At 34.3% G+C, this 25,754-nt stretch overlaps 1 protein-coding gene across 1 annotated transcript in view; it reads left to right on the top strand.

Annotated features, from left to right (window-relative positions):
• Window positions 1–25,293, top strand: part of LOC133338656 (regulating synaptic membrane exocytosis protein 2) — a gene marked incomplete at its 3' end in the record, with an annotated part of 82,193 nt that extends 56,900 nt beyond the window's left edge. The window contains exons 11-13 of the mRNA XM_061546823.1: window positions 9,845–10,026; window positions 12,811–13,526; window positions 24,518–25,293. Of these exons, the coding sequence (XP_061402807.1) occupies window positions 9,845–10,026; window positions 12,811–13,526; window positions 24,518–25,293 (1,674 nt within the window). The remainder of the gene's footprint in view (window positions 1–9,844; window positions 10,027–12,810; window positions 13,527–24,517) is intronic.
• Window positions 25,294–25,754: the final 461 nt, after the last annotated feature.

The raw sequence follows: 25,754 nt of genomic DNA, 5'->3' as shown, positions 1-25,754 counted from the left end.
CGCGGCAGGGTATGGTATAAGGGTATAATTATCGAATATTTATTTCTTAATAATGTGGAAAGAATGCAGTTTTAGTGAGTGAATGCGGGCCGAAATTTTGTACCATCCACGAAAGGCTGGGAAATTAGACTAGGACCCTGAACATAGCGAAATTTGTATGAAATTGACATATGTTCAACACAATCATGTATCGGATCCTCAAGGAAAATATTTTTCTCGCGGAATGCATCCTCTGATCATGAATAACTTGAGAACAAATCGGGCAAACTTTGACAATTCAGTGCACTATTTTAATATCAAAGGAAACTATATATGGGAACTATTGAAGGAAACTATATATGGGAACTATTGAAGGAAACTATATATGGGAACTATTGAACCGATTTCGACAAAACAGTATCCTTTTTTTCTAGGTGCAATTTGGTACGTTGTGCAAAATGTCGTTTCAATCGGACAAATAGTGGCCCTTGCGGATGAAACTGCATATAAATGTTATATCTAAATTTAAACTAATGTTCGCCAATTTCAATAGGATTTGTCGTTGGGTCATATAAATGAGCTACATCAAATTTCATCCAATACGGATCATAAAAATGATCTCTACTTTGTTTACAATTTTACATTAACTGACGGACGGTCACGCAAAATTTATTATTACAGACAATTCGATTGACCAACATGTCTGAAATCCTCAATGTACCGAAAATTGGACATACAGTTATAGTGAGGATATACCAACATTTAGGCCTCCCAATGAGAAACTAAAATATCAAATTAGGTTAAAAATATGGTCAAAATAGCACATAATGGGGTGTACCGTTATATGAGTGCTTACATGAAATTTATATTTTTATACCCTACACAACTACGTTGTCAGAGTATTATAGCTTTGTGCAACCCCATAGCTTTCTGCAACGCCGCGAAATATTAGTCCTAGACCCACCTTTAAGCACACCGATCGTCATATCTCAACTAGCTGAGTCGATCTAAACACGTGAGTCCGTCCGTCCGTCCGTCCATTATATTTTATAAAATCGATACAGGCCACAGTTATGGACCAATCTTCACGAAATTTTGCATGTAGGTCCGGTTCTGGCCAATGAAGACCCCTATTGTTTTTGGAAAAATCGGTTAATATTTAGAGGATAAAATGGACCAAATACTAAATTTTTGTCGGTTTTTCTTGTCGCTCCACAGGTTGCAATTATGGCCCAAACATAGCAAAATTTTACATGGAGAAAGGGATCGGGTCAAAGAATAATACCGATATTGGGATAAAGTGGACCGAAAACGTATTTTTTGTGTTTTTTTTTTTCGAGTCGATCTATAGGCCACAATTGAAAGCCGAACATTACAACACAACCCACGTTAAAGGAAATCTGGACGTAATTAGAAGGGCTGTACTGAATCTTAGTGATATTCGGAAAATATGTCAGTGTAAGGGAAGATATGCTGTTTTGACCTCTAATCGTGCAAGAAGGAGCATATATCACGAAAAATTGCCCAGGATCGGAATAAACATCCGCAGAAGGTTAGAGTTCCTTGGCAGTTGTGTAGGGTATCGTATGGTGGGCCCCGTCCGACTATACTGCTCCGCTCACTGGTTTAATATTAATTATTTTTAAACTAAATACATCAATTACAATCAATTTAGTTAAAAAAGAAATATGCCCGAAATCAGCCATATATTGAATATGGGGTGGGGGAGGTCCCTTATATGGGCCAACGACGTAGACAGTGATGGTGGGGGAATAAATTTCTTTCACATAAATGTATGTTTGCAAAAACAAAATATGCATATAACTCCAGCGTTGCCAGATGCAATAATTTTGCTTGTTGGCATTAGCGAAGACTCGACGTTGTCGATGATCGCCAGGCTTGAGTTCTTGTATTAACAGGGCAAACAAAATTTCGTTTATCACATAGAATTGACATCTTTCGTTGCTCATGCAAAACTTTCAAAAAAAAATGAATAAAGAAATAAAAAGCCGAATACGATGCAAATCATAGGTGGCGTCTCACGTGTACATCATTTGTATATATCACTCATACGCAATGGATTCCTGGAATCCATTATGATTCTCATATATGGAAAATACGGAAATTTATCTCCATCCATCCACACTCATACGCAATGGATTCCTGGAATCCATTATGATTCTCATATATGGAAAATACGGAAATTTATCTCCATCCATCATAAGATGCTGGGTATACGGCAAAAATGTGATTCATCGAAAACTTGTATCTAATTTTTTTTTTTTTTTTTTGGAACAATTAGGAGTTAACTTACAAATGTCAGTCAATCCATGGCTTAAGATATCTCTCGATGGGTCAACCGATTTCATCCAACTCCAACACATAGTAATATTTTTCCCAAACTTAAATTACGTTCAAGAGTTAAACATTTTGCTAAAAATTAATCTCAAAATTGATCTTAACTTTGCTCCATATAATATTTTTATCAAGTTTTTATTAATATTTGGATTTAGGATTATCGGCTCATTTGTTCTAATACCTAACAATTGACAAATTTTGAAAATTTGTAAATCTTTCATCCAAACTTAACACATTCCAATATTTTCACCAGACCTATATCAAGTCCAAATATGGGACCAATCGGTATATCACCGAAGAAATTTTAAAAACGTGGGCTCTTTGTGAAGGTGATAATAGAAGAAGATGAGCGATATTTCCATTCTTTAAACTAAATTAAAATTTTGAAGAAATATTATTAACCCTGTAGCAGGCAATTTTTTTACTCACTTCTTGTGCTAATCTTGCATAGCAACGTATTTACGGTACACCGTCTAAAGTTGGGTTTGCCGGCTACAGGGTTAATTTTTAAACTAATTTTTTTGTTTATTCTCTGGGAACGGAATTTTCCATCATCATCTTGAATGCTTCTGTTAGGAAACCATACAATATTTTCACTTTAATTTAAAAATATATATTTTTGTATCAAATGATTCTGTCAATGACATTCTTCTGTAAAAACAAGAATAATCATTTATTTAACTTCTCACACACTCACATCCTGTCATACAATTAAGCGGCATTTTACTTCCTTTACTATTTTTTTTCACTATTTCATTTGTATATAAGTTTTCATCACATTTTTATATATACAGATATACATATATGTATATATATAAAATTTCATCATCATAAGAGTAAATTAGCATGAATAGCAACTACGAGTATTTATATAAATTTGTATGTGTGTACACATTGTATACATCCAATGTATATGTCGTTATATGTATTTATGTTTGTAATGTATGTCAAGATAACAACTTCCATGTATCACCATTAGTGAAACTAAATTTTCCAAAACAAAAATAGAATTTTACATTCAGTCAAAAAAAAAAAGAAGAACACAGTTTTCCAAAGATATCACATCATTTATCACCAACAATAGTTGATGAGTGTGTATATGTGTTATGGAGAGGGAATTTCGTTATTTTCGGTATTTTTAATATCTACCTTGCTTGCAGCATTCTTTGAATGAAAATATGTGACAACGGGTATGTTTAATTTGAAAATAGAGTACAATTTTTATTTTTATATATTGGGAGTTTCATTCATTCCCAAAGGTAAATTAACGGGAAATGAATTCTATAAACAACTTCAAGGTTTTGACTTGTAACAATGCCTGGCACAATATTTCGTCTTCTCTTATTTGTTCTTCCAAAATTTAATGAAAGCAAATTGCGGCGTTCCTCTGACCACCATTGCTCAAGCAGAACAGAACATTTTTGGCAGGTTAATTTTAAACCTTTCACAAATAAATTGTAAAGTCGGACGGGGCCGACTATATGATACCCTTCATCACTTTGGGTATATTCAACAGATGAATCCTAACAGAAGTCGAATTTTTGAAGGACCATTAACAAGAAAATGGATCCATAAACATGTCATTCTACAACCTACACTAAATTTTTCATTTGGTCAGATATAGGGTTGCTTCTTACAATGGGACAAACTTATATAAAGCAATGTAAAGGAAATATATATATAAGCTATATCGAAATCTAAACCGATTTCATTGAAACTTGTCACTAGTTAAGTTATATGCATTATGTTCTTAAAATCGCGAGAAAATATATATAGGAGCTCTATCCAAATTTCGTGCAAATCGAAAGATATATAGGGTATTTGGTGGACCATTTACATTAAATCGGACGAAATTATATATGGGAGCTATATCTAAATCTGGACCGATTTCACGAGACTTAACACACATCATTCTAGACCTAATTCATTACGATATGCCAAATTTCGTGCAAATCGAAAGATATATATGGTATTTGGTGGACCATTTACATTAAATCGGACGAACATATATATGGGAGCTATATCTAAATCTGGACCGATTTTCTCGAAAATTGGCACACATTATTCTGGAACTAATTCAGTACGCTGTGCCAAATTTCGTGCCAATCGAAACATATATAGGGACTTTGGTGCACCATTTACCTTAAATCGGACGAAAATATATATGGGAGCTATATCTAAATCTGAACCGATTTTTCCCAATTTCAATAGGGTTCGTCCTTGAGCCAAATAAGTGAACTGTGCCAAATTTCATCCAAATCGGATATCAAATGCGACCTGTACTTTGTTCAAAAATACATGGACAGACAGACGGACGGACATGCATAAATCGATTTAAAAAGTGATTTTATGCATATTCTCAAAAGGAACCATGTGTCTATCTCGTTTCCTTTTGCCTGTTACAAACATATGCACAAAGACAGATATATATATATATATATATATAAAGACTACAGATATATATATATATACCCTCAGCCTATGGTTTGCGGAGATCTACAGATTTATATTATTTGTTGTGTAAAAGTGATATGTTTTTATCAAAGAGGTTAAAGAGGTTTTATGCCAGAAGAGGTTACCCTATAGACCACATGTTCGTACTTAAAGTAGGTTTGGAAAATTGTACAAGAGCAGCGAAACTTGGCACAGTTCACTCTTTTGATTCTAATTCTGTCTCAACATTACATTCGACGTTCGTTCTTTTCTAAATGGCGCTCTTGTTTCCTTTTCTAACTTCCATTTCAAAATTGTAGTTTTTAATATTCAAAGAAAATAATTCTATAATTTTGTTTTTATAAATATACATAAAAATATTTTGAAAGTTATATTGTTTCCTTATAATAAAATATTTATTCTCAAAAGACGTTTTCTACATTTTCATCGTATATTATACATATAAAATTTTATGACATTTATGACTTTCTCAAAGCGGAATATAAAAAGTATATTGCAATGCTATCAACGAGATGAAAAACTTTGAAAATAAGATTCCGAAAACATGATAATTCAAAAGAGCAAAAAATAAATAAATATCAGTTATTTTAAAGCTAAAAAAGTAGTAAAGGTTTATAAAATGGCATTATGAGACAATCAGGGCAAATTGTACTTTGATTATTTTTATATTATTCCGATAACATGCGGATATTATGCGGACATCGATAGACATATTTATCTTAGAAATAGAAAATTGTATATTGGACAAATATTAGGGGTTTCCAATAAACGGTGTTTGAGATAAATGAGGGAATTTTTATTTCAAATTAAAGGACGAAGGTTTCGAGTAATAAGGAAAAAAATATCAGATAAATGGTCACGCCTTCACACAACCAAATCATAATGTCGCTGCTTTCACGAATTCTATTATTGAGGTCTTTACTTGATGCTGGATTTTTGGCCAATAGTAGGTATTGGGGGTCATTTTTCATCCAAATATATATAGTACTTTGGTATAATTTTATATTGAGTTCTCATTTGGTAGCAAATCTTCCATTCATCCATTTTTAGAATAATCCCAATATAAGGCGACTTAACAAATTTCGGTATTCTGGGTACTTGGCCAGGGTTTTCAACCAAATTAGTTGACATTTTAAACATCTCCCTACGAAAAATAATCCTAGTGGACCCAAGTTTCGTGGTAGCCTCACTTATTCAGTATTTTGGGCGGTTTGACTTTGTTTCTCATTGGCTGTAATTTTACTATGCGTTCTCATTGGGTGTCAAATCTTCCTACCATAAAATGATCAATTTTGCATGATCTTTGAGTATAGCATAACAGTTTCATCTCATATAAAGATTCAGCCCATATATATAGGCATTTTAATGGTCTTAGTAATATTGTCCTACCATTTTTAACACATTTTCAAATATTGAGTAAAAATAACTAATTTAAAAAAATTATTTTAATATATCAAATATAAATTTATTTAAAGTTGCTCATCTGTTAAACATTTTTATTTATGATTTTCTGGTATTTTCGCTTTCTCATAAACGACTGTAAAAAAGATAATTTAACGAGATTGGAAACTTTCAAATTATAATGAGGAAAACACGATGAAGACAAAAAGCCAAACAAATTTATTTCAGCTATTTTAATGTTAATAAACGTAGAGAGTAGATAATGGCATAAATGTGGAGCATTCATCGAAGAAAGTACTTTAATATTTGTACAGCATTTGCCATTAAATTAGTTGAACATTTGTAAAGTGGAAATCGGAAAAAAAAGTATGTTTGATTTAAGAAAGAATAATATAAAAACGGAATCAACGTGGGCTATTTTTCGTATTTCAATAAATAATAATAAAAACCAGTAAAGAAAGTAGTAAAATCGGGCTGGACCGACTATATGATACCCTTCACCACTTTGGGTATATTTCGAAGAACTTTGACAAGAAAGTGAAAGAACTTAAATATGTGATTTTCATCTATATCTAAACCGACTAACAGCAACCTCTACACATGTTAAACTAAATTTTTAAATCTGCTGCCCTGTTAAAAATTTAATCTCAATCAAACACCCATTGATTATTTGGTGTACAATTAAAATGAATAAGTCGAAATTATATATGGAAGCTATGCTGAAATCTGAACCGATTTCAAAGGAAACGTGCCAGAGATTAATATATATTAACTACTGTACGTTGTGTCAATCGCACGAGCTATGGATCTTTGGTGCACCATTTACTTAAAATCTGACGAAAATAGATATATAGGAGGTGTACAAATCATTCTAGACTTAGTTCAGTACTTTATACCAAAATTCGTGCAAATCGAAAGATATATATGGACTTTAGTGCACCATTTACATAAAATTGGACGAAAATATATATAGGAGAACCGATTTTCACGAAACTTATTACACATCATTATGGACTCCATTTAGTACGATATGCCAAAATTCGTGCAAATCAAAAGGTTTGCAGGGACTTTGGTGCACCATTTACATAAAATCGGGCGAAACTATATATGGGAGCTATATCTAAATCTGAACCGATTTTCAGGAAACTTGACACAAATCATTCTGGACTTAATTCAATAAGTTATGCCAAAACTACGATATGTCAAATTTCGTGCAAATCAAAAGATGTATAGGAACTTTGGTACACCATTTACATTAAATCGGACAAAAATATATATAGGAGCTATATTTAAATCTGGACCGATTTTCAGAAAACTTGACGCACATCATTCTAGACTTAATTCATTACACTGTGCCAAATTTCGTGCAAATCGAACGATATATAGGGACTTCTGTACACCATTTACATTAAATCGAACGAAAATATATTTAGGAGCTATATCTAAATATGGACCGATTTTCTGGAAACTCAACATACATCATTCTAGACCTAATTCAGTACGCTGTGTCAAATTTCGTGCAAATCGGAAGATATATAGGAGCTTTTACATTAAATCGGACGTAAATATATATGGGAGCTATATCTAAATCTGAACAGATTTTTCCCAATTTCAATAGGGCTCGTCCTTGGGCAAAATAAGTGACCTATGCCAAATTTCATCCAATTAGGATCATAAATGCGACCTTACTTTGTTTACAATTTAATTATACAGACAGACGGACGCACGGACATGCAAAAATCGACTTAAAAAGTGATTCTATGCATATTCTCAAAAAGAACCATGTGTCTATCTCGTTTCCTTTTGCCTGTTACAAACATATGCACAAAGACATAATACCCTGTACCAGAGAGTGGTGAAGGGTATAAAAAGAAATACTTTTGTAGAAATCACTGTCATGATGCAATTAGGGACAGGTGGCGTATTCGCAATGTCTTTCGTGCACATCATTTGTATGTATCACTCATACGCAATGGATTCCTGGAATTCATTATGCAGAACATAAATGGAAAATAAAGATATTTATCATCCATCATAAGACGCCAGGTATACAACAAAAATGTATGTTCTTTCTTTCGGTAGCTGATGTGCACGAAGAGTGCCATCGATTTCACCCACTCTTAATATTTACCCCAAACTTTTGGTTCAAAATGTTCAAAATTTTGCTAAAAATGACTTCAGATCTGAATTTTGCACAGTCTAATATTTTAATCAAGTATTAATGTTTAAAAAATACATTTATCGATTATCTTGCTCTAATACCTCAAATTTTGTTAAATTTTAAAAATTTGTAAATATTTTATGAACATCCAATTTCATTTTAACTATCTATACTATATATTAAGTCCAAATATATAGTGAATCGGTATATTATCCACAGAAATTTTATAACTGTGGATTTTTGGTGGAGGAGGTACCTGAAGGAGTGGTCCGATATTTCCAATCTTCGAACTAGATTTAAAATTGGAAGAAATATTATGATGTGCAATGTTTGGATGAAATCTAGAGAGGTATCGTGCGCATCAACCTTAGAGGCAAGATATACGAGAACTTTTTCAACATTTATAGGCCTGGATTTTTAAAAATTATATTTTTTAACATTTATTTAATTTATAGACATCAGCAATATTTTGATGATACACATTTTTAGCCACAATGCTGAGGGTGTAATAATGCGAATGGTGGATCCTTGTCCAAGCTCTACACATTCAAAACGATGAAAGTCTAGAAATGATGTATATATTTCCAAAAAACCCAAATCGTTCCAATTTCATACTTACTTTTAAAATTCCATCCAGAATCTCATTTTTTGATGTAGCCAACACCTTCTGCCTCAAGTTCGGTCAATGAGGTGGTTTAGGCATGCAAAATTCAAGATTGCTGGCCCTCTCCAATTTAAGAATTTCCCTAATTCATAAAATATCATATCGCATTCCAGTAAGATTTTTAAATGTTTTATTTTTATTAATTATTAATATTAAATATTAAAAAATTAATATTAAATATTTATAAATTATTTCCTAGTTGTATTTAGTGTTAATCTTTGTACACCCAAAATTAATAATAATTTAGTGTAAATTATCACCTACTGGATAGCAGTAAAGCAATCAACTATGAAAGCACCCAGCATTATTTCATTATATATAACATGTAAAAAAACATCATACTTACACATTTATACAATTATTATAACTTTTTGTTGCTTTTTTAAAAAAAGTTATTTTAGTTTTATTTCATTTAATTTCCTGTAAATATTTTTTACATATACATTTTTTGTTTCGCAACACCAAAAAGTCTCAACCACAAAAATAATTACTTCCAATATGCAACTGGACAGCAAGAAAAAAGTGTAATTCCAATAATAAAAAAAAAAACAAAACACCCAGTGACACATTTTTAATCCTTCTCCATTTAAAGAAATTGTATACCTAAAGTACAGAAAACTGTCCAATTATACTTGACAAAGTATCTTGATATATAGTTATAACATTTACCATTATATAATTTACTCAGCAATTAAACCTGCAAAAAAAAAACTTTCAAAACTAAAATGTTTGCTAATTGAATTTTTTATTCCTGCACTTCTTTTTGCCATGAAATCGTTGCTTTTGTGGCTTCCTTTTTTGTTCCTCGTCTTCGGTAAACTATACAGGAACAAATTGCCCGAGAAAAAATGGTTAGTGGTCGGGTACAAATCCAAGTTTGGTATCACAGTGAACGAAGTGAATTGGCCGTATCTCTAATGGCTGCCGACGACTTGGCATTGCGGGATGAAGCCTATGGTCATGGAAATTTGCCAGAAGCCTATGCAAAAGTTCGAATATTACCAAAATGGTAAGTAAAGAAGAGTTGTTAAAAAAATGAGCGTGATTTTTTTATTTAAATAAACATTTTTAATAGCTATCTGAATGATTTTTAAACAATACATGACATGACTTTTTAAACAATATGTTTTTCAAAAACTATAACTACTATTCGTGTGGACTTTTAAACAATATAATAATTATCCCAAGTACGAGGTTTTTTATTTAAACATTATTTTTGTTAACCTGTGATGTATTATTTTTCTTATTTGGATTTGTTTCGGCTTAAGGTTAAATAAAATCCTGTATCTTGTTTTCAGCTTTTTAATTTTTATTTTCCAATATTTCGACTGTCTTCGACAGTCATCTTCATTATTTTTGTCGACATTTTTTCCATGTATAGGCGTGGATTTTAAAATATTATATTTATACATATCTCGACTAGCTGAGTTGATCTAGACATGTGTGTCCGTCCGTCCGTCTGTCCATTATAATTGGTAAACACGATACAGGCCACAGTTATGGACCAATCTTCACGAAATTTTGCATGTAGGATGGGTTCTGGCCAATGAAGACCCCTATTGTTTTTTGGAAAGGATCGGTTAATATTTAGGGGATGAAATGGACCAAAAACTTTATTTTTGTCGGTTTTTTGGTCGCTCCAGAGGCCGCAATTATTGCACAAACACCACGAATTTTTGCATGGTGAAGGGGGTGGGACCAAACAATAAGCATGGCTGTTTTCATAAAGATCGGTCAATACTTAGCGGGTCAAATGGACCCTGACTTTTGTATGAAAAATTACAAAATCTTTATTCTGGGGGCATATATACTTGCTCCTGAAGGACATATACCCGAGAAGTTGATAGTATATCCAAGAGGAGTTGTTGATCTTCAAATTAATACCAACTATATGGCTATATGTACTCTGATGTGGGAGTTACCGTAATTAGGTAAATGTGACTATGTGCCTAGTATTACTATTACTCCATTAGAGGACGGAAATGTCGCGCTGATCACTTTGAAATTGTACATGAAGTTCCGATTATGGTCAAGAACGACGCCTATAGTTTTCGGTGAAGTTGAGATTTCATTCAGGGGGTGCAATGAATAGAAAACTTTAATTTTGTCAGATTTTCTAGTCGTTATAGAGGCACTTATTTTACAAGGTGACCAAATACTTAGAGCGGTTTTTTAGATGATGATCGGTCAATATGCCCCTAAACCTAAAGTGACCAAATATAAATAAGTGCAAATATTACGAAATATTGTCCAGGCTCAGAATATAGAACCGCAGAAAGTTTGCTTTTCGTGGTAGTTGTGTAGGGTATCATATGGTCGGCCCCGTCCGACTATACTGCTCCGCTCACTGGCTTTCAACATTTATCCGATTTATAGGCTTGAGTTTTTAAACATTATTTCTTCAACGCGTCACCACACTGTGGTACAGGATATTATGTCTTTATGCATATGTTTGTAGCAGGCAAAAGGAAATGAGATAGACACATGGTTCCTTTTAAGAATATGCATAGAATCACTTTCTGAGTCGATTTATGCAGGTCCGTCCTTCCATCTGTAGATGTTAAATTGTAAACAATGTACAGGTCGCATTTGTGATCCGATTTGGATCAACTTTGGCACAAGTCACTTATTTGGCCCAAGGACGAACCCTATTAAAATTGGGAAAAATCGATTCCGATTTAATATAGCTCCCATTTTTATTTTCGTCGGATTTCATGTAAATGGTCCACCAAAGTCCCTATATATATTTAGATTTGCAGGAAATTTGGCATAGGGTACGGAATTAGGTACAGAATGATGTGTGCCAAGTTTCGAGAAAATCGGTTCAGATTTAGATATAGCTCCCATATATAGTTTTGTCCGATTTAAGGTAAATGGTGCACCAAAGTCCCTATATATCATTTGATTTGCACGAAATTTGGCAGAGCGTAGTGAATTAGGTATAGAATGATGTGTGTTAAGTTTCCTGAAAATCGGTTCAGATTTAGATATAGCTCCCATATATAATTTCGTCCGATTTTATGTAAATGGTGCACCAAAGTCTCTATATATTTTTCGATTTGCACGAAATTTGGCATTAAGTACTGAATTAGGTCCAGAATGACGTGTACCAAGTTTCGAGAAAATCGGGTCAGATTTATATATAGCTCCCATATATATTTTCGTCCGATTTAAGGTACATGAATCTCCAAAGTCCCTATATATATCTTTCGATTTGCACGAAATTTGGGATTGGGTCTAATTTGGGATTGGTGAAATTCGGTTCAGATTTCGATATAGCTCCCATATATATTTTCATCCGATTTAATGTAAATGTAAGCCGGTTCAGATTTAGATATATTATAGCTTCCATACATAATTTCGACCTATTCATGTTGATTGTAAACCAAGTAATCAATGAGTGCCTGATTGATATAACATTTTAAGCAGTGAAGCATAACAAATAGCGTGAGTAAAGTTTGCTTAAAGTCTATTTACAAAGTATGGACTAGATTGCAGAATGACATGTATAAGAATTGATGTTAGTCGGTTTACTTATAGATAAAAATCGCATTTTGAGGTTCGTTCAATTTCATGTCAATGTTCCTTCGAAAATAGGACATCTGTAAAGTTACATATGTTGAATATCCCCAAAGTGGTGAAGGTATCATAAAGTCGGCCCAGTCCAACTTTAGGAGTGGATTTTTTAAAGTTTTATTTAACATTTACCCCATTTATGGGGTATTTGTAGAGTTTTATTTCTGTCTTTTATAATAAATGATATTCATGATTTGTTTACACATTTCTTTTCCAGCGGCGATGGCTCTGTCCAACAAACCGAAGTTAGTCCACCCACACAAAATCCGATATGGAATGCAACATTATCCTTTGCTCACGTGAAAGCCGAACACCTCATGGATCGTTACATTGATATACAATTGTGGGATTTAGTACCACATACCGAGTCCATATTTTTGGGCGAATGCAATATCGAGTTGCAACAGGTATTTCTAGACGATCGCGCCATTTGGTGTCGTCTCGAAGATCCGAAAGGTTTGCGCGGCATTAGCATGTCAAAATCCCCCAGTGTATCACCGCGTGGCTCTATAGCTGCGGGCGCTCCCGGAGGCGATGTTTCACGTCTGCTACGCAGAGATTATAATATGCAACGTTCCATTTCGGATGATGTGGATTCGATTGGTGAGTGTACGTCTCTGTTGCATCCGGATCATGCATGGATTGCCGGCTCACGACGTGGTTCATCCCAATCGGAGACACTGGAAGTGGAAGTCTATCAGTTGGGCAAAGATTTTTCGAGATCATTGCCTGGATCTCGACGATCATCATTTCAGGATGCTGACAAGAATCGAGAAGATGATATGGCTCCACCTCCTGCCACCTATTTGGTGGGTCGTCGTCGATCTTCGGTGGCACGCAGAGATCCCGAGGAAATCCTGAAGTCATTAAAGGCTGTTGGTCGTGCCATGAGTTTAGGTACCGAACAGACAGTGAAACGTATGGGCTCAAGACGTAAGTTAAACTTGTTCTTCCATTTTTTCCCAAATTACCTCAAAAAAAAAAGACAATGACTGCTAATCCACTGTTTGTGTAAAACCAATGTAAAAGAAAAATGGCAAGGCTTTAAGCTTTCTTTTATTGCATAAATCTTAGTAAATTAAAACATGTCTATGATGAAATATCACTATCCCTCTATATTTCTCTTTCGTGTCTATCAAAACAACAGCTGTAACTCTATTTTACCCCCTCTTTTCTCTGCGAAACACTGCATCACTCTATCTATGACTATCTAAAGATTACTTTTTTTTATTCTTTTACCTCATTTTATTAACTTCTTCTTTTCCAAAAAAAAAAAAAAATAGCCTCAATATCGGTGTCACACTATCAAAGTATCGATACACCACACACTTGGAATGCTAACAATCGATATTATTTACCACAATAATCAAATCAAATCAAAAATAAAGTGAATCTTACTAAAACTCAAAACTAAACTCCTCGATATGCACGATTTAAAAACAAATAAAAAGAAACCTAAGAAATTAAATAAAATACAAGAACAACAACAATTCTGCAATGAAAGATTTAAACCTGGCAAACAATAACATTTGACACATGACTTAAATCAATCAATCAATTTGTTAAAGAATTTCAATTTAAAACGCACTTCATCAATTACCACCACCAACCAAATGACACCATTACCACTAACTCCACCACCACCACTATTACTACCACAATCTCTTCAAACACAAATTGCACTCTGAATATCCTCTGAAAAAATAAACAACAACAACAAGAACAATAACAATCACCGTCAAACCCAACCAACCAAAATTAATTAAAAACACACAGTTAAGAAAAATCAATATTGGATTTATGAAATGTTATGCAAACTCGAACACTGTGCAATCATATGTTGTATACTCGAATGTGTGTGTGTGTGTCTGTGTATCTGTGCGAACAGAATACAATCAAGAGATCAACACCAACCAACCAACCAATCAATCAACACTCACTTTTCCCATCAGCTACGGTAAGATTTGTTTGTTTGTCGAACAACGGAAATGATTGTCAAGTTTTGTTGAGTTTGAGTTGCATCTCGTTAAGGCAGTTAAAATTAAATTCCCATTATATAATTGCATTCATTTCATGCATACATTACTCCGATATACAGTGATATATTGTACCCGCACACATACATACATACAATCATACCTCATACACACGTGTATAAAACTCATTTGCATGAAAGACACAAGAAAAAAATAACAGAAATCGAAAAAAAAACAGTTTTGAAATTTGCATGCAAATTATCGATGTACATATGTTTGTCATAGAAATACTATAAGAAGATAAATTGTGTTCTATATACATATAACAATAAGTATACACAAATATATAATCTATATAAAACTAAACACTGAAATACTGCTATATTTTTCAACAGTTATCTCAGCTATAGGGGTTTGTTTCTTATTTTAATATTTTTCCTTATTTTAAACAATAACCGTTATCTCAAAAATATACACAGATGGTTAAATTACATTTTTCAACACGTATAGCAATTATTGACTTGGATTCTTCACCTATATTATTTCAACATTTTCTCGATTTTTGGGGTAGAATTAAAAAAGTATGGATTTTTAAACAATACCTTTTCAAAATCTATCCCAATAACAGGCGTGAATTATAAAACAATAACTTCTAAATATTTATCCCAATAAAATGTGTTGATTTTTATACAATATTTTTTCAACATTTAAAACAACATTTTTCAACATTTATCCCAATAAAACGCGTGGACTTTTAAACAATATTTTCAAACAGTCATCCCAATATAAGGCAAGGATTTTTATACAATATTTTTCAACAATCATCCCAATAAAAGGCGAGAATTTTGGATTTTTAAATAATATTTTTTGAGCATGCATTCCAGTTATAAGCTGGGATTTTTAAAAAATATTTTTGAGCCTTCATCCCAGTTATAGGCGTGGATTTTTAAATAATATTTTTTGAGCATGCATTCCAGTTATAAGCTGGGATTTTTAAAATGTTTTGATAAAGATCGGTCAATATTTAGCTGGTCAAATGGACTCTTACTTTTGTGTGAAAAATGACAACATTTGTATTCTATGGCGAATATGTTAACTCCCGAAGGACATAAACCCGAGAAGTTGATATTATATCCAAGAGGAGTGGTTGACATTTAAATTGATACCAATTATTCTGTCGTATGTACTCTGTCGTATGTGGGAGTTGCAATTAAATATTCAGAGGTATCTACGTATTCCGACATTATTTAGTAACCCATTACCAGAATGGAGGGTGGAAATATAACACTGACCGCTTTTAAATGTTGTATGAGGTTCTAGTTATGGTCAAGTACGCCTATAATTTTCGGTGATGATCAAATTATAATATTGGGATGAAGTGGACTGAATACTTAATTTTTTGTTTTTTTTTTCGATTTGATGTCAATAATAGGCCGAATGGAATCTGGACAATTAATTATAATGGCTGTCTGAATAAGAATATTAATATTCGGAAAATATGTGAGTGTAATGAAGAGGTGCTGTTGATCTCTAATTGGGCTAGATTGAGCAAATATAACGAAATATTGCCCAGGCTCGGAATAAACACACGCAGAATGTTAGAGTTCCGTGGTAGTTGTGTAGGGTATCGTATGGTCGGCCCCGTCCGACTATACTGCTCCGCTCACTGGTTAAAAAATATTTTTGAGCATTCATCCCAGTTGTAGGCGTGGATTTTTAAACAATATTTTTTTTTTAACACTCATCCCAGTTTTTTTTTTTTTGGATTTTTTCAATGACAATGCCGTTTGCAAGACCTCGAAATATTCTAGGTTGCGCTACAATATATGGGCAATATTGCGAATTTTTTAATATTCCATTTTTAAACAATCAACTTTTTTGTTTTTGTGGCACATCAATGATTTTTGGGACACATATAGAGGAAAATGTTCTGACTCCGAAACCGTTCGCGATCAAATTTTTGGTGGATGTGCGCAAAAGTTATCGAGGTTTTAATTTTGAGCATAAGAAAAGAAAATCTTAAAATTACGCCGTTTATTATATTGGCCAAAAACGTTGATGTTTTTGGAAGGCCAGTTCCCGCCGTTCTAGTAGATGGATTTTCACGAAAAAGATTTTATATCATCTGAAACGTAAAAAACCTTATTTATCGCAGGTACACAGATCTAAAAATTTGGCCCGAAAAATAAGTTTTTTTAGAAATTTGATCACACAAAATTTTCACCATCGGATAATTATTACTCTGAAGCTGTGAATACTACATACACAAAATACATATCAAATTACGCAGATTCGCGACTACAATAATCTTATAATCGGTTTTTAGAAACTCCTGTTTGCGTATTAATGCTAGAAGTAAAATTCAAAAAACACTCAAAATCGAGCTTCAAAATGTCAGCATCATTTAACGGTAGATACAGTTAAATTTTTGAAAAATGATACATAAGGGCCGTAGTCCCCATTTTGTTGGCTTCTAGTTTTACTTCCCCCCCCCCCCCATTCTCGGGGTCAAAAATTTTGTTGACATAATTCGAATCTACGCTAATTAAAGAATGTCCCTACAAAATTTCAACTGAAAATCTCAAGAACTCTTGAAGATATAGCCGATTTATTGTGTCAGCATCAAGTGAAGGCTGAAGGGCTTCTCAATTTTTTTGCGAATGGCGGGCACGATAACTCAAAAACTAATAACCCAATCGACTTCAAATTTTTACACGTTTCTCTGTGAGTGTATAACTATGATAAAGCCAATCGGTGAAAATCTTCCTTATTTTTTAACTTGGGTTTTGGTAAAAAATCGGCGATTTTCCAAAAATATTTTTTCAAAGGTCCACCATTTTGTTAATTTTAGAGCGAAGTCAATAATCCTAGTTCATACGGGAGCCAGACTTGTACTCTTTCTAACACCGTTGGAATTTTCGTAATCCGATGTTCCAGTGAGGAGTTATCATGCCCGCCATCAAAAATAGGGGCTGTTCTTTAATTACAAAAAAACAACAACAAAACAATAACAAAATTACACAATTACAAACCTTAACAAGCATTGGTTTTGATTTACCAGCCCATTGAAAATCTTGAAAAAATAAAATCGAGAATGGGGGGGGGGGTTTCCCTTAACACGAAAACCGTGAAATGAGTGGCTTAATCACAAATCGATAGAGAACATAAAAATACTGGTTCGCCTCAGCCTGTTTTTACACACTTTTTCCATTAAAGTAGACACAGCTTCCACCAAAATAAAGTTTGGAGGTCAATATCATGAACAGTTTGCAACGACAGATCAATTAAACCAAAACTATTCACTTTTTTCATATACTTAAGTAACTGGCGATATTGCCAAAATATCGTATATTTTACATCAAAAATAAAATTCTACGTCGACTTAGCGATGTTCATTATTGAACTCGCAATTAATTTAAGATTCCCTTAGGTTACCCATTTTGTTAATCATACATTTTTGTTAATCATAAGTGTTCCAATATTCTAAATAATCGCCTCGATTCATAAGTGACACAATTTAAAGATTAATTGATATAAGTATTAGATAAGTTTTACGTTTTACGCTGTTTAAGTTTCATATAGTCTGTAGATTATTATCCATTTCATGTATCTGTTGTAGGATTTTCTAATTTTATAAACTGCCCACACTTCTATCCATTCAATCCCAAACAGATTTCATACATAAATGTTATTGAAACGCAAATTTACTCAGCAGCTGACTGTATCATCGTCGTTATTCCTAGAAGGACCATGTTGCCATTCTATTTGATTTGTGTGTATGTGCGCGCGCGTGTTTTGTTCAATTTTGAACATCTGTAAGCTATGGAAGAAATTCACTCAGTACACCCACCCACACAAAAAGTAAAACATGAATACAAATTATAAAGTGAAAAAATCGTAGTCAGCTATTTCCAGTTGTCATACTTCAACAAGCTATCATCGTCTGACTGTCTGGTTGGCTGGCATTCGCTTTATCTTCGACAAAAGAAAAAACTGTTTATCCCACGTCTAGAATATTTTCACGTTGGTAAAAAGGACGCAATAAAACATACCTGGGTCTAACGGCTGCCTGGCGAGAGGGAGTGGCAAGTTATTGGCGATAACATCGTTCTTGAGAATGAGTGCTACTGTTGTTGTCCTTTTGAAAGGAAATTACAAAACTGGTGACTTCTCTTGTTATTAGAATTCCTCCTATAGATTACATTCATCGCACCCACTTCTCCCACCTACCTTTCTATGTTGTACAGTTGTTATATTAATAAACACCAACAAAAGTATCAGTCAGGCAACTTTATTGTCATTTTTGTTTGTAGACGTTCAATCTAAGCTTCGGAAAAATTATTTCTGGAAAATCCACCAACGCTAAGCAGATCTAGACAAGAGGAAATATTTTATGGATTTCAATTTTGTCACTATCCTTGTCCGTGATAATTTCTTTTTTTTTAAGTTAATGCCCTTGCCATTGCCAAGGCTAAGATGGTCACATCTTTCATTAGATAATGAAATAAAACATTTGGATATTGAATGTTCCGCATTCGAGTATTACAGTGTGAGCATGGCGAAAATATTTTTATTAAAAAGGGTTGTTGCAAACGAAAAGTTTTGATTGAAATATTTCCGGTGTAACAGATTTTTATTAAATTCATAAAGAATGTTTATTTAAGATGGGCTAAACAAAAAGAAGAATGAAAACAGCTGGTAAATTCAGCTTTCTTTGTTGGCTAATCTAAAATACATTTGTTTAATTTGAAGGCAGTGTTATATATTGTAATAATGCTTTCTATTTATAAGTTTCACAATTCCCAAATTTGTTCAATATTAATATTGCCTAAACAAATTGCTTACATTTTATGTACTCTAGGTGTGTGTCTTCTGCTACCTCTTCATACCTCTTAATACTACCTCTTCATATTTCGCTTTCCAATATATTTCAAAACAAACAACCACCTGGAACGCATCCAAAATTCCTTAAAATCGATGGGGACCTTTGTATGGAAACGATATTATTACACTATGTGGAAAAAATAATGCTGTGGAAAAAAATAATGTTCCCACTTCAGACACTCGGGATGGAAAACGGGGGTAGGAACTTCAGGATATTGAAAATAACTTATATGGAATAATTGCTGGAACTAAAATGATTATTCATTCCGAATCCGTTATAGCCACTTCGATGAGAAAATTCAAAACTCGGAAATTAGGTTACATCAGAATTTGGACTTATATTAAACATACTCCACAATAAAGTGTTTTTCCCTTCAGTATTCTGGAATGCCAAATTACAGACACTTCAATGGAAAAATGTAACTAAAATCTTAAAAATACTACAATGATGCGCTACCCTAATATAAAGGATATGCAAAAACGTGATCCTAAACTGATAATTTTAAATTACGGCCACACCTATGGGCAATATGCGGCTACAGCTTTCAAAATAGAAAAAACTGATCGTTACACTCAAATGGGAGATATACCAAAACCTGCATTAATATTTTTATTGTGAATATTTGACTCCCTATGATATCCTGAAAACAATTTAATCAGAGCCAATTCATATGAAAGTAAGGTTTCCAATACAATTGTTTAAACAATCCTATTCTTTATTTCATAAATGTTGTAAATATATTGAACTCTATAAAAAGAAAAACAGTGAACGGAGCAGTATAGTCGGATGGGGCCGACCATAACATACCCTACACAACTACGACGGAGTTCTAACTTTCCGCGGATGTTTATTTCGAGCCTGGGCAATATTTCATGACATTTGCACCCTCTTGCCCGTTTAGAGGTCAACAGCACCTCTTCCATACACTGACATATTTTCCGAATATTTCTAATATTCAGTACAGCCCTTCTAATTACTTGTCCCGATTGCCTTCACCGTGGGTTGTATTAGGGATAGGTCAATCGACTTTCGACTAATCGTTTAATCGACATTTTGTATTGAAAAGTCTAAAAGTCGAATTCGACTTTTGATCTATGAGAAAATCGTAAAGCCGATAATTCAAGATCGACTTTCGATTTTCTTCATGAATGCTTGGTTTTTTATCACATAGCTCAAATTGCCCAAATATTGTACTTTCCGGAACTTTACATTAGTCGATTTTGCAGAAATCAGTTAAAGTCGAAAATCGATTTGGAACAGTCTTGACAAAATCGAAAGATCGAAAAGTTGACTTTTTAGTCAACGGCAAAAATCGAAAAGTCTAAAAATCGACTTTTTGGTCAGTGGGAAAAATCGAAAAGTCTAAAAGTCGTATTTTGCGCTCGACTACGTATCCCTAGGTTGTATGGTGATGCTCGGCTTATAACTGTGGCCTATAGATCGATTCGAAAAATGCACAAAAAATAATTTTTTAGGTCCACTTCATACGAAAATCATTATCTGATCATCACCGACAATTATAGGTGTTGTCCTTGACCATAACTAGAATCTCGTGGAAAATTTCAAAGCGATCAGCGCTATATTTCCGCCCTCTAGTGTGGTAATGGCTTACTAAATAATATCTGAATACGTAAGCACCAGTAAATATTTAAGTGTAACTCCCGCATCCGAGAACATACGACAATATAATTGGTAGCAATTTAAAGGTCAATCACTCCTCTTGGATGTACTATCATCTGATCGGTTCTATGTCCTTCAGGTGTAAATCTATACGCTATAGAATAAAAATTTTGTCATTTTTCACACAAAAGTCAGGATCCATTTGACCAACTATATATTGACCGATCTTCATCCAAACAGCAATGCATATTGTTTGGCCCGATCCCCTTATGCATGTAAAATTTCACGATGTTCAGGCCATTATTGCGGCATCTAGAGCGACCAGAAAAACCGACAAAAATGTAGTATTTGGTCCATTTCATCCCCTAAATATTAACCGATCTTTACCAAAAACAATAGGGGTCTTCATTGGCCAGAATTCCTACATGCAAAATTTCGTGAAGATTGGTCCATAACTGTGGCCTGTATCGTGTTTACACATTATAATGGACAGACGGACGGACGTACACACATGTCTAGATCGATTCAACTAGTCGAGATATGACGATCGGTATACTTAAAGGAGGGTCTAGGACCACTATTTCGCGGCGTTACAAACTCTTGGGCCTGCAAAAAGCTATAATACACTGACAACATAGTTGTGTAGGGTATAAATACCAATACCATTTTGACCCTCCTCCATGCTTCCCATTATTATTATTGTTATTATTATTGTATAAACGGGTTAAAACAGTTTATAGTCGGTTTTTAGCTCCTGGGCGTTGTTATGACTGCTCCGGTCAACCAGTCAACTTTAATCATTTCTCCAATTTTTTCGAACTTTTCGACGACCGGCCTACCTGTGCGAGGTGCATCCATAAAAAATTCCTGAACGGAATCTACGAATCCAAAATTTTCGTCTTTGTCTTTTTCCCGAACTAATATTTAACTTCAATTCATCCGGGGCATAATATTTCTCCACTTAGTCAATTAGTATGCGCTTTTCGGAAAGGCAATCTTGTCTTCCGATTCTTTCTTGATAGTTTCCGGGCATTTAGGCCTGCTACCATAGGTCGTCCACGCCTTGTTCTTGAGGTTATATCCAACTATAACCGTCTCACAAATATAACCGTGGAATCAGTACGGACTGATATTCTTTTGCAGCTTTCCCCATTCTGAACTCCACCAGTAAATCTAGTAGGGGAGACTGAGGCACATTCGTCACTTTTTTTAGAGCTCTATATCTCAGTACTTATTCAACTTTATGGCAGATTATTGTCCTCTCATATTTAATTTTAAAAACTAGTACCAAAACACATAATAAATTAGTATTAGTTAAAATTTTTTACAGTTTTGTAGGGTAGGTTGGGCATTTGATGGGGCACATTCAGCACGATGGTCGTAGCCTCGTAATTATCACCGCTATCAGCCTGGTTGAAATTAAGATCATCTAAAGATTCTATTTTGTTTTAATATGCAACTCAATGTCTGACTTTTAAGGCTATATTTTCTAGCGGTGGACGTTAACGTCTCAAGGCCACACGTACAATCAGAAATAGCCTCTTTCTTTCACATTTTCGTCAATACAAGAACGTTTGGTCTTATATATGTAATTTCGAACCATAGTAAGAGATTGTTTTTAAAGACAAACTCAAAAAAAAAAAAACAGTGAGCGGAGCAGTATAGTCGGACGGGGCCGATCATACGATACCCTACACAACTACCTCGGAACTCTAACTTTCTGCGGATTTTTATTCCGAGCCTGGCAATATTTCGTGATAATTGCACCCTTTTGATCGACTTGAGGTCAATATAACTAATATTCAGTACAGCCCTTCTAATTGCATTTCTATATTCCCTTCACCGTGGATTCTGTGGTTATGTTCGGCTTATAATTGTGGCTTATAGGTCGACTCGAAAAAATTAAAAAAAAAGTAAGATTTCGGTCCACTTCATCCCAAAAGGATTATCTGATCATCGCCGAAATTTATAGGCGTTGTCCTTGACCATAACTGGAACCTCATGGAACATTTCGAAGCGATCAGCGCTATATATCCGCCCTCCAGTGTGGTAATGGGTTACTAAATAATATCTGAATACGTAAGCACCTGTAAATATTTCAGTGTAACTCCCACATCCGAGTACATACCTAAAAATAATTGGTATCAATTTAAAGGTCAACCACTCCTCTTGAACATACTATCAACTTCTTGGGCCTATGTCCTTCAGGAGTAAATATATACACAATAGAATACACATTTTGTAATTTTTCAAACATAAGTCAGGATCCATTTGCCCCCCAAATTTTGGCCGATCTTTATCAAAACAGACATGCTTATTTTTTAGCCCAATCCCGTTCTCCATGTAAAATTTCACCATGTTTGGGCCATAATTGAGACCTCTGGAGCGACCAAAAAACGGACACAATTATGTATTTGGTCCATTTCATCCCTAAATATTAACCGATCTTTACCAAAAACAATAGGGGTGTTCATTGGGCCGAACCCATTTTGTGACTGCAAAAGAAAATTGGCATGCCAGCATCGGTATCAAGTTGTACACTAATCGGATATGATTACATCGTTGCACTATGCACGAAAAAAAAACGAAAAAAACAACCCGCATTCTTATTTTTAATACTGAAAATGCTTTAAATAAACATTTCCAAATTTCAATTCAGACAAACGAGCTTTTAACAAGATTTTTTGTGGCACTAAGCTGATTATTCATTCCCTAGTTACCAAAAATTGCTGAAAAACTATTTATACTCGATGTAAGTCTTTCCATTACTGGCCCTTTTTGCTTTTTGGAATGATAAAAAAACACGCACATTTCCGCACCAGACGAGAAGACCACCACGATTCCCATGAAGGCACTAGGGATGAACTATGTTAACAACATTTGTCAACCACGTTCACTTTTAACATTTCACACAGAACCTTTTTGTGATGTGGCCATAAAAGCCCTAATATAAGTTGGCTTCAGTAACGCAGCGGATTAACAAAGTGCACATAGAGTTGTACATTGTTCGAAAGAGAGATTTATTTATTTATTTTCTTTTTTTTAGAAATTGACGAGTAGTTTAAATTTTAAATTTGGTTAAATATTTATCATCCTATGACACTTTTTATTTTTAGCAATGTAAAAAATCTACTTTTTTGTATTTTTCGATTACAATTCATTTGCCTTTAAAATATTTTACTGCATTAATGAAAATAATGTCCCAAGCACCCTTTGAATATTAAACACTAAACTAACACTTTCAATTCTATGCCACATAATATCCTTACACAGCTATATGCACGTTGTTCTGTTCTGTTTTTATCTTAATGTTGTTGTTACTTCCAAATACCATAGAACTTAAAGTAATTCGCTGTATTTAAATATTTACCATTGATTGGAATTCCTCCCTAATTTGCGTTTTACTTTGCAATATATACCTTAATAATCGCTCACATTCTTAGGTACCAGTCGCGTTGGTCTACCCAGCAATCCGAGTAGTCGTAAGAGCTCTGTTTTCGATTTGTCACAGCAGCAACAGCAATTACCACTGGGTTTGGGTAATACCGCCACAAGTCCACCATCCGATGAAGAAATGAAACCACAATTTCCACCCCGCTGGAAGGGTAGCGGTGGCAATATGTTGCCAGCAACACCAAAACAAGCACTCTCCATGCTTAAACAGGCCTCCTCGGCCACCAATGTTTCCGAAAGACAATACTACTTGGGATCACAACAACAACAACTCACTGACAGTCCACAACATGTGCGCAAGGGCAGTGTTTACAACTTAAGACCAGACGAAAGTCCACAACGCAAAGCCAGTATTTACACCATGAACACCGGTGAAACACCGGCAACACAGCGACAACGCAAGGGAAGTATGTATGTTGCAGCGGGAAACAGTGGCCCTGGGGCTACCACCGGTTCAAGTCTTACGGTACATGAAACGTTACGTAAAAATAGCATTATGGCTCCGTCCACGCCCGACAGCCCGTCCATGTCCCGCAAATCCAGTGTTGTACCTTCAAATTCCAGTGCAAAATCCTACAAAAGTTTATCCGACTCTTCGAGTAATTTATCAACGACAGTTTCGTCATCGCTCAGTGCGACTTCGACCAGTTATGGTTTACAATTGGGACCAGGACAAATACATCCGAAAGGTTATCGCCTGACAACGGAGCGTCATGGTGAATTGAAGATGGGCTTTAGCAAGATAAAGGGTTGCGTTGAAGTTGAGGTAAGGCCAAAATATATATATATATATATATATATATTTATACCCTTCATCACACTGTGGTACAGGGTATTATGTCTGTGCAAATGTTCGCAACAGACAAAAGGAAACGAGATAGACACATGGTTCCTTTTGAGAATATGCATAGAATCACTTTCTGGGTCGATTTACGCATGTCCGTCTGTCCGTCCGTTCGTCTATGTATTTTTTTGAACAATGTACAGGTCGCATTTATGATCCGATTTGGATGAAATTTGGCATAGGTCACTTATTTGGCCCAAGGACGAACCCTATTGAAATTGGGAAAAATCGGTTCAGATTTGGATATAGCTCCCATATATATTTTCGTCCGATTTAATGTAAATGGTCTACCAAAGTCCCTATATATCTTTCGATTTGCATGAAATTTGGCGGAGCGTAGTGAATTAGATATAGAATGATGTGTGTTAAGTTTCCTGAAAATC

Source organism: Musca vetustissima, unplaced genomic scaffold (genome assembly GCF_032173495.1).
Source record: "Musca vetustissima isolate MV318-11 ecotype Yass unplaced genomic scaffold, APGP_CSIRO_Mvet_v1 utg77003, whole genome shotgun sequence".
NCBI lineage: Eukaryota > Metazoa > Arthropoda > Insecta > Diptera > Muscidae > Musca > Musca vetustissima.
The sequence above is the reverse complement of the archived record's forward strand: the minus strand, read 5'-3'. Positions and strand labels throughout refer to the sequence as shown.